The sequence below is a fragment of the Silene latifolia genome, chromosome 8 (assembly GCF_048544455.1).
Source record: "Silene latifolia isolate original U9 population chromosome 8, ASM4854445v1, whole genome shotgun sequence".
NCBI lineage: Eukaryota > Viridiplantae > Streptophyta > Magnoliopsida > Caryophyllales > Caryophyllaceae > Silene > Silene latifolia.
This window is the reverse complement of record NC_133533.1, coordinates 16,364,910-16,375,960: the sequence shown is the minus strand read 5'-3', so window position 1 is coordinate 16,375,960 and position 11,051 is coordinate 16,364,910. Positions and strand designations below refer to the sequence as shown.

The window sequence follows — 11,051 nt, the reverse complement described above, 5'->3', positions numbered from 1 at the left end:
CCCTTGTTTCCTTCATTTTTTTTATCATTTTCCACCTACCTTCTTCAACCTCAACACTCCCTCTCTCTTAAAAACACAAAACACCATTAAAATACCACCAAAACTCAACCTTCTCCTTCAATTTTAACCCACTTCCCTTCATCAAATCTCTCCCAAATTTCACTATTGTGATCCTCACAACCTCTAGTTCATGATCCCATAAAAATATTCGAGTTCCCTCCACTCGGATTTTTGGTTTCCGAAAATACCCTTGGTCCAAAAACTCAGTTTTAATCATTTTTCTTTGCTTGGTGGCGGTCCTAAGGCCATTGTGGTGCACTTGAAGAAAAAAATTCGTGCTTTTGGTAATTTTTCGGGTTATTAAGGCTTATCTTCACTTTCGGGGTCTAAGCTTTGAGGTTGGTGAGTTTTTGAGGACATTCAAGCTAGTAAAGGGTGAATCATGGCAACTTCTAGGCAAAGGGCCGCCTTGAAAAATGCATTATCATCTCGCTCTAAGGTAAATACTCCCCCTAGCTATGCTAATAGTTCTTTTGGAATTTCTTTTAAAGATAAAAAGAAATTAGCATTTTTTAATGAATTTGTGGGGAGGAAATGGGAGCCTACAAGGTGGGCTTGTGGTGAAACTATGAATAGAATGGGTATTAATGAGGAGGTAGAGGTCCTTTGTGAAAGAATTGGTATTAGCAAAATTTTCAATGCCGATGTCGAGACCTACGCCCCCTTGCTTCGGAATTCTTAGCCACCTTTGAGGCGGTTTTTGCCTCTCCTTATAGCAATTCGACCGTCTCCTTTCAATTGGGAGGAATTCAAAGGAATATGTCCTTAGAAGAATTTGGGCGACATTTTGGTTTTAAGATTTGTTCTTGGGGTGGGTATAGGCCGGCTCAATCTAGTGAGGACATTGCTTCCCGTAGTGCCTTTTGGAGGCTAATTACCCGGAGGTCGGAATTCTCTAGCGGGAAAGAAAGTTCCGTTAAAATTAGGAATGCTGTACTTAGGTACCTTGCCCGAATTCTCGCCTCTTCCTTATTTTCCTCGGCCGAGACGCACCACAATTGTAGTGTCTTGGCCCTCCACCTTTTACAAGATGCCGTCTACGGACGAGAGATGACCATAGACCTTGCCACGGCGCTAGCCAAGCATTTCCTTGGCATTATAGCTAAGCCGAAACCGTTGATATCTTGTGGGGGTCTCATTACAATTTTGGCTAACTCTTTGGGAGTAGTGCACAACTTTGAAAAGGTGGAGGGGGGGATTTGGCTTGAGGAGGCTCATTTGCCTTGGCTACGGGAAGTTAAAGGTCGTCTAATGTATGCTATTACCGATTCTCGTTATCTCTTATTGCCCAACCCTATTGCCACAACCGTTTCCAACCCATTGAATTGGGGGATGCCTTACCAGGACGATGAATATGAGCTCGTGAACCGAAAGTGGAAGAAGTTGACTCATCAAGGGGAAGTGGGGTTTATAGTGTATGGACCGGGGGATATGGAACCTATTGAGCAAGTTCCCAATATACCTCAACCCGAGGTGTTCCGGGATGACTTGGGGGGAGGGAGCAACCAAGGACAACCCAACGTCACCCAACCCGAGGTCCGTGAAGAGGCACCGAATGTAGGTGGGTCGGGAGGTGTTCATTACTCTACTTATGATGTTGGAGGGGGTTCTACTCCCATGGAAACCGACCAACAACCTAACACCTCCCAACCATCCCAAAACCCCGAACCTACCTTTGACTTCTATCCCAATTATAACTTTGGCACCCTTTTGAACCAAGACACCGAATTCCACTACCAACCCCAACCACAACCACATCAACCTAGCCGAGCTTCCTTCCATGTACCATCCTCTAGCCAATGGGAGGACATGTTCGGCATGGTGAGGGAGACAAGAGACTTTGCTAAGGAAGCTAGGGATATTGGGACTAGTAACCGAACTTATAGTGAGGAGACCCTGAGGATAATGCTTGAGAACCAAAGAATTTTTGAAAAAGTCGTAGCTATGCAAGGGACACGAGGAACATGGCCATGTCTTCCCTCCTATATGGGAGACGGAACGCGGACCGTCTCCATGCCTTGTCCGGGACCCAAAATGAGATGATGAGACAATTGGAGGAGCTTAGAGCTAGGAGCTTTGCCGCCCGCCGAGACCCCTCTAACCAACCACCACCCGGATTGCAATAGGTGGTGGGTTTTGCGGGAAGCTTGCTAGTTGTCTCTCCGTGTCATTTTCTCCTCCTCTCTTTCTCCCGTGGTGATTGGTGTGTTGGTACGTTTAATTCTCTCTCTTGGTTATTTCTTGACTTGTTGCCCTTTATCTTGATTTTATTTGGAATTGGCCCGGTGTGTTTCACCTAGCACCTACACCCTTGATGAAGTCGGGTGTGTTCTATTGCTCCCAAATTTAAAATCCAAAGCCTTTGGTATGCTCCTCATAATCAATCCAAATGACAAGTACGATCTCTCCCTTTTATCCAAATTCTCTCCTTCACGTTTAATTTTCGCATGCATTTAGTTGATAATTCATTTAGTTGCATCATATAGGATTGCATTAGATTTTAATTTTGTAATATATTGTCACATTTAGTAATTGCATTCACTTAGCATAATTTGCATTGTCATTTCAATTTTGCATATAGAATAGAGCATGCATTGCATTTTCAAAATAAAAACCAACTAAAAATTGAAAAATGACAAAAACCACCAAAAACATGTTAATTTATTTAACTAATATGCCCTCCCATGTCTATAAATAAGTGTGGGGAGGGCCTAAAAAAAAAAAAACAAAAATATGTCTTTTAATTTGTACTCCCTCCACACATTTATTTCCATTTGGAAGTAATGTAAATAAATAAGTGTGGGGAGGGAGTTCTCATCTCAAAAACCCAAAAATACGTCTTTTAAATTTTTCAAAACCAAAAATCACAAAAATATGTTATTTTGCCTTTGAAAAATCAAAAATCCATCAAAATATGTTCATTTCTTTTTGTTATTCACTCCCTATGCTTTTGTCCATTGAGGACAATGTACATCTCAAGTGTGGGGAGGGAAATATCCACTCTTGTGCATATTTGTTTATAATTGTAAATGTTTATAAATTAGATAAAATGCCTAAAAATTGAAAAATTTCTGAAAAATTCAAAAAAAATTGCATTGTATATATATGTTTTGTCTAACCTTTTGGCTTGACGCATTGACCACTTGAGGCAAAAGGGAGCTAGAAGACCGCTTGGTATAATCCTTCCTATCTCTTGCTCCTTTTACTATTCTTTCTTTTTGGTATCTTGCATACTTTGAAGGAGAATGGGAATTTTGTTGCTTTGGGTGTCTCCTTGGGAGACCGTTTGGAATTTTGGTGTTGATGTGCTGCTAGGTTTAGCAAAATTGTTGCACGTTTCATTTCATGTTTGTTTAAATTTCCGCATGCATTTGTCCACATGTAAATATTTGTTGCATTTCTTTCTTTGTGCATTGAGTTTGTAAATATGTTTTTAAGGAAGAACATGGTCAAGGGAAGGGAACCAAGTACCCCCATGATGAACTAATGTGCCCAATTGTGCCTTTCCCCTCCTCGTGACTCGCACCCGTGGCCTCTTAGTTAGCCGAGGAAGGAGGGCTTGACCAATGAGTTTAGACCGATCTTGTGAGACCTAGGGCCGTAGACTAGACCTTTGGCTCGACTTAGCTACTCAAAGGTAAGGGTAGAGCCTCCTAGGGCGGGTACATTCATGCCCCGCCCTCATCTAGGTTCGAGAGTAGGTCTCCTCGCGAGACGTGTCACATCATTACGCACAAGTGTGTCGCATCGTCCTTAGATCATGAAATTGCATTGCATTTTTGTGCATATGATATGAAGCAAAAATCAGTTTTTATGAACCTCACATAGCCAAATAGCCTTGTTTTCTCCCCTACGTCGTTTCCCTTTTTGATTCACCCCCTTTGAGCTTAGCCTTTTCATTTGGCAAACCCACCTAAATAGCTACATTCCCATAACCACCCTTCCTTAATCAAGAATTGGTCGGTTTTTGTAGTTGTGTTGTAGGAGGTGATTTGGGTCGTGACGGTGGATGGCTTGCACGTCCACTTGGGTCGGATTTCGATGTAAATTTGGCATTATATATGAATAAGAGGTTTTGAAAAAGAAATGAAAAACAAAATAGAAAAGTGAAAAGGTCATGAAAAATAAAAAAAAAAATGAGTTGTGTTGTATATATTTGTTTGTTGTCAAGAAAAAGAAAAAGGCAAGCAACACCCCTACTCATCATTTAAAGGGGTAGAAAAAGCCGTTGCTAAATAAAAGGGCAAATTGATGTTTTTCCAAAGATGAGTCGGGTTTACACATTTTTTGCATGGCTTGGAAAATCGAGCCGTTGTTACGGTGTAGACGTTACCATTTGTTGAAATAAAAGGAGTTTTATCAAATTTTTCCTACTTGAGTTGGGTTTATGCAATTTTTGCATAGTTTTGGTCATCAATGCTATGTTAGGGCGTAGACGTGTCTCATGTGTTGCAATAAAGATGGGATGTGATGTGTCGACGATTCTTGATTTGAGCTCCACATATCCAAACGGTGCTAGCACCAATCCCGTTTCGACCTTCTCCTTAGCCCCGTTTTAAACCTTGCTTCATTTTGTGTGCATTCTACCATTGTTGCATTTCATAGGACATAGGACGGTCTTACACATTAGATTGCGGGCACGTTTTCGCTAGTTGAGTTAGTTGAGTGATTTTGGTTACTATTGGTCACAAAATTCACCTTGTTCTTTCATTGAGTGACGAGTGAAAACCGTGAGGATGTCGTTGCCTTGGTCTCCTTAGTCATGGGTCCTTTGGTTGAATCTTGTTTCGGTTTTGTAATTCTCGGCGGACTTGCCCTTTCTTCCCTTTCCCCGCTCTTGAATTTGTTTCTTGAGCATTGGTCACACAAGGGTTGCTTTTGTCACATTTAGGGGGTTGGCACCTCAATTGGCACTTCTGAGACGGTACTCCCGACCGAGACCATGTTTTGTTGTTTGAAAAATCCGACCACTTAGATGAGGAAAGTGGATCATTTTGTTAGATGCATTCTATTTGTTGATTACGTGCTTTCATGATGAATGTGTCGAAAGTTTTGTAGCAAGACCCAACTTGCCTTGCAATAGGGCACTCTCCCCTCATGAGTGTCAAATTGTGAGTTGAAGGGGCGTTGAGTGCGCTAATACTCGATCGGCTATTAATTTAGAATAATTGAGTGATGCTTATATTGTGCACACACTCTTGGTGGATATTATTGTAGTCTCTTGTGCTTTGGTTTTGGACTTACTCGGGGACGAGTAAGGGTCAAGTGTGGGGAGATTTGATAACACTATTTCAACCCCTATATTTTGATGTCCCGAACCCGTTTTGTAATGATAAATCAAGCATTATGAACTCATTTAGTTAGTATTAGCCTAAGTCCGAGTTCTTTTCCCTCATGCTTAGTGTAAGACCTCTTTTGAGCTTTTTCCCGTACTTATGAACCCTTTTGTAGGTACCATGCTCAAAAATGCAAGAGGGACGGAACTTGGAGCGGAGTTTACTCGAAGAATGGAAGCAACTATGAGGAGTTACAGCAGAGGGTACAATGACACACGACCGGGCATAACTTTACCCGGTCGGGTACCTCTTACCCGTTTGTCGTTTTCAGCTTTTTTCAGCCCATTTTGACGTCTTACCCGAGAGGGTATAATTGTACCCGCCCGGGTATAATTGTACCCGCCCGGGCATAATTGTACCCTCCCGGGTACAATTTACTCCCTAATGCATAGCTTTTTCGTCTTCTTCTTCTTGTAATCTCACCTAACTTTTTGGAGGCATATAAATACCTAATTTCCCGAAAAATTAGGGATCCAATCCTAGTTTGAGAGAGAATTTGTAAGGTTAAGAAAGAGAGACTCAAATCTTTTGTAACTTGGCAAACATTCTTCATAAATCAAAAGATTATTATTATTGTTCTTATCTTGTTCTTCCTTATTGTTCATCCTTTCAATAGTTGGTATTACTTCTTTCCTTTTTCTCTTTTCTCCCTTGTTCTTCAATTGTTTTCCATTGTTGTTTGTTGTTGTTAGATTTCTTTTTGTTGGAATTTGTTGAGACTTGTTGTTTGTTGATAGCTTAGTTAAATTTGCATCTTTGTTGTTTGATTGTTGTTGTTTTCACCTTTGTTCATCTTTTCCTTGTTCATCTTTTCATTATTTCTCTCTCCTTTGTTCTTCTTGGGATAGTTGTCCTCAAAGACTTAATCTTTGAGTTGATTGTGTTAAAGATTGTGTCTTTTTGTTTGTTCATCCTTGCTATTAGATTAAAACCATCTTTCTTCCTAATTATTGTTGGGTTGTTGCATATTTAAAGGTAGAATTCATCTTATCACCATGTTTATGCTTAAAGACTCTATCTTTGTTGTTTTCTTTGCCTTTAGAAACATGATTAGTGAGTAGTCTCCTTCTAGGACTCGGTTTGACCCAATATGGGTAATTTCACTAATTAATCATTATTAGGCTAATTTGTGGGGGAAATTGGTTAGGGTAGTCTTGGGAATTTTCATGCTTAAGGTTTAGTTTCCTAAGTAGTGTCGGCTTTTGACCCTTGTCCACCAACGGAAGTTGGTTAGGTTGTTAGTCGAGTATTTGGGGACCGACCCTTGTCACCAACTAAGGTTGAGACCGGAAGGGAGAACCGAGGGAGGGTGCCTCTAGGCTAGTGTTTGAAGTCGACCTCCTAAGGGGGAGTGGGATGACCCGGAATATGATGAGGGCTTAATGACCTTGACCATTTACTTGACCTCCTTGGGAAAATGCATGTTCTTGGGGTTGTCGGGTTTTGAGTTAGGAGACCGCTTTCGAACCCGGAGGGGGTTAGTCGGAGTAGCTAGTGTCCTAGTGCGAGACCGGAAGGGAGGTTCTAGGCGAATTAGAGCCATCTCCCCCTTACCTTTCTACCCCTTTTGATTAGCCGAGACGATTAGTATGTGGAATTACTCATATTCATGGTCGGACCGAGTTCTAGTCTTTCTCTATATTTGATCTATCTCCTATCCTTAGCTTGTTTTTACCTTATCTTGTTGTTTGTCTTTAAATTTGTTAGTTTAGCGTTAGTTTGTTACTACCCTCTTTGTTATCTATCGACTTAGCTAAGCTCAAGAATATAGACAATTAGTAATCACCCCTACTCCTTGTGGATCGACCCTCTAGAGTGTACAACGATAAAATCGTGCACTTGCGAGGTTTAACTTGAGACCATCAGTCAACCAGGGTGGCACTGTTGTAACGCGGGATTTGATATTAAGCGCGAGACTCTTATTATTACTCTTGTTAAACTTGTTTCAAAAGGTACTATTATTACTCTTCTTGATCTTGTTCCAAAAAATACCTTTTGAAAAATGCCATATTTTCTTTAAGTGTGCATGATTGAAAGACATAAGAAAATTTCAAACATTAGAAAAATAGCAAATAAAACCTTTATTTGCATTCTCTTGATTCAAGCCTAGAACAAGAGGAAATCGTCTTATCCTGGGAAAGATTTATTATAACCAGAGAATTTATAGCGTAGAATATTATTTAGAGTGATTTATTCTACAAGGGCATGATGTTTCTCAAGAGGAATTGCAGCAACCTGTGTTGTAAAAAGAAGGGGCATTTTGCACACTCAAAAGAAGAGTGAAACTTTATTTAGCATACCGTATATGGCATAAAGGATAGAAGATAAACATACCATCATGCACTCTCAAGTCTCAAGTGATGACAACGAGCTCTAAGATCAAGTTATGAGAACCAGCCAATTCATCAATGAGTTCATCCACCAAAATTTCTTATGGATACTATATTTTACGGATCATTTTCAAAGTCTCCGGAGACTCAAATTTAAAATTTCCTTGATACAATTATTAATAATCGGTATACAATACTCGTGTCGAACAGATCTGTTAAAAATTGAACTCCTAAAACAATTTTAGGGAAATCAATCCATCTAATTTTAATATTAAGTAACAACTAAATAGGGAAAAATAAATGCGAAAAAGACAGGGTGACAATATGACATCTATAATGGCAAAAAATGGTCAGTGCGAAGACTTGAACCTAGGTCTACTATGTGAGAACCAAAATACAATAATTGGTGAGCTATCTTCAGTAACTAAGGAAGTTCACAGAATCTTTCTTTTTTGCCTACGCCTGATTCCGTCACTTGACACAGGTTCCGCTAGTTCATGTTCAACACAGTTCACTTCCATTAAATCAGTATTTGGTGAGCTATCTTCAGTAATAAACTTGAATACATCATTATGCACAAAATAACCATTATCTTGAGGAGCTAAAAAGAAGGATTCAGTGAATTTCTTTCGAACATTGTCTTGTCCGGTTAAACAACCGGTCACCGAGACAGTTATCCCATCCATATAAGAGGCTTGAGTAGTTGTGGTCAGTATCTCGCGTTTGCAATTTTTGTAATCTAATGAGAGTATTAGATCCTCAATCCCCTGCAGGAAGCCAAGGAAGCCAAATTAGTTGCAAGAGCTTGAAATTACTTTCATATGAGACAAATATTGCATTTATTCCTTCTCTATAGGCACACATCAGTTCTCTATAAGATAAGCATACATCTGATGAAATCTCGAATTTGCGATACCAAAACGCTATTCAACTAGAAGTCACAGATTGATAAAGTAAAAAAGCAACCCTGCGATACATAGGATCAACAACACATGGCACAAACCAAAATTCCTTAGTAAAGTACCCATGAAGAACAAACCAGGGGCACACGGGGCACACGGGGCTTTCACATTTTCAGTCTACTTCATTTATTTTCCCCTTCTAGCTCCCCTTTATCGGTAGGTTTTTACTTATCTTCTTGCTAACCCGATTAGATAATTTTAGGCTACTTGAAGGCTCGATAAATACATTGGGATTCAAAGCTACAAGCCTACAATGCTGCAGCGTCTAGAATTCATTGGGATCCAAAGCAACAACGCTGCAGAGTCCACGAGGATGACTATAGGCATTATCATGTGTTTTACCAGGATTGCCTAATTTGTTTAGAATAAGCCGCATCCAATACAAGACATTCTCGTAAAGACTATAGAGTATGTATTCTATTATAATAGGTCATATGTGTATTCCATAACCCAGTATTCCACATAAACAGATCAAGAGGCAATCAAAATTACATTACCGCAAATCACTAGCTAAAACATAAATACAATCAAACCTTAAGATTATAATAAAACTATCCAAATTAGGGAACTTACTTTCAAGGTTGTAACAGTCATCAAATCGCCAGTGGGACCAGGACGACTCATTGTACTCGAATCTTTGAAAAAATGGTAAGCATACTCTGGGTGAGTGTGCAGTATTTCGTAAAAGTGATCAACAAAAGTATGCCCTACAACCTCAACACTGATCTTCGGCGTTTCAGTCGTCATCTCCTAAATAAGTCAATCTGCACACCAAGTGAAAAAACTATTAACACGTATACCACACAACAAATAACAAACATACACACTTTAGCAAAAACAGCATAACCAACATGCGGCTAAATTAAGAAACGGAATTTAAGAGAGAAAATCACAAACTAATTAACATCACTCAAAACATAATTGCTCCATCTTTAAAGTACAACATTGTGGGTATTTCAAATTTTAACATTAGCAAAATCAAGAAAAGAGCTAAACCCCTGGATCTAAACCCTAAAGAAACCCTAATATCAAAGATTTCAGTGGACTATAATGAGACCAAAATCAAATAAAAGTGCTATTATAAGAAAAACCCATCAAGTTAAAACAAATTAAGTAAAATTAGAATTGAACCAACAAATTATTAATTAATAGTAATACAGTAGCAACTGAAACCCTAATTTCAACTATTTGAGTAAACTGTAACAATATCAAAATCAAATAAAGGTGGCAAATTGTAAAAATGCGGCGAAATCGATCATATAATTACGAAGTTGATAACTTGATATCACTACAATCAAACCCCATTAAATAAAAAACAAATTAAGTGAAATAAAATCAAAATTAACAACAAAATAGGGATTAACAATATTAATTGATTAATTTAGAAAGATAAGAATCACATAACAGTACTACATTGTAAATTAAAACGGCGAAATCAATCATAAATTACAAAGTTGACAACTTTACGCTACCATAATCTCAAATTGAAACAAAAACTACTGATTAGAATTAGAGTTTAATTAAAAAGGAGGAAAAAAGAGAAATACCTAATTTCCGAAAGATTGGAGATTTGAGAAGAGAGAGAGTGGCGCCGCCGAAGGCGAGAGTGGAGAGAGCGTCGAACTTAAGATTGAGAAATTGAAGACCACAATGATAGGAATGTTGGATGACCTGGCTTTATTACGGTAAAAAATTGAGTATTTGTTTATATTTATATTTTTTTTTTTTTGTTGACCAGGAGTATCCCTTACCGATAGCTGGGCAATCTCCTTCGTTGTACTGAAGGCAATTTAATGGGTTGGCCCCTCCCAAGTTTGACTTTTTCATTCGCAAGAGTCAGGAATCGAACCCCTGACCATTTGTTTAAGAGATGAGAGCCCTTACCACTCACACCAGCTATTGATATTGGAATTTTAGTGGGGAATATTAAAAGTTTTTTTTTTTTTTGGAAAAGTAAAACGGAAAATGTCTGCGATATTCTAAGGTTTGACATTTGACCCGATCCGTAATCGACCCGAGGGATCCGATTGCCACCTCTATAATGAATATGATTCGGATTTATATAGTCTTGGAATTTGATCTACGCAAATGATATGTTTCGACCCGATTTCATTCTATATTTAGAAAATATTGACTTCCAATAAGTCGGGGAAAAACTGAATAACATTGTTTGCTCTATGACAATGACAAAGTAGATTAACAAAAAAAACGAACATTTTATTACTCCATACTATAACTGTCTATCAAATGTAATAGCGCTCATGTAACCAAGCAGCAATATTACAGTAGTTCCTTTTAAAAGAGAAAATAACAAAAATTGACAAAATGAGATGTTAATCAATCAATGACATAAAGAAATGAGA

At 38.7% G+C, this 11,051-nt stretch overlaps 1 protein-coding gene across 2 annotated transcripts in view; it reads right to left on the bottom strand.

Annotated features, from left to right (window-relative positions):
- Nucleotides 1-10,370, bottom strand: part of LOC141596504 (nuclear transport factor 2-like) — a 167,293-nt gene extending 156,923 nt beyond the window's left edge. Inside the window, exons 1-3 of one of the 2 annotated variants that reach the window (XM_074416691.1) lie at nucleotides 10,236-10,370; nucleotides 9,262-9,452; nucleotides 7,871-8,493 (exon numbers count right to left, since the gene is read on the bottom strand). In XM_074416691.1, coding sequence (XP_074272792.1) covers nucleotides 8,161-8,493; nucleotides 9,262-9,435 — 507 coding nt within the window. In that variant the 5' untranslated portion in view covers nucleotides 9,436-9,452; nucleotides 10,236-10,370 and the 3' untranslated portion in view covers nucleotides 7,871-8,160. Of the gene's footprint in view, nucleotides 1-7,870; nucleotides 8,494-9,261; nucleotides 9,453-10,235 lie in introns of those variants that run through there. The other variant, XM_074416690.1, reaches the window with a different exon arrangement.
- Nucleotides 10,371-11,051: the final 681 nt, after the last annotated feature.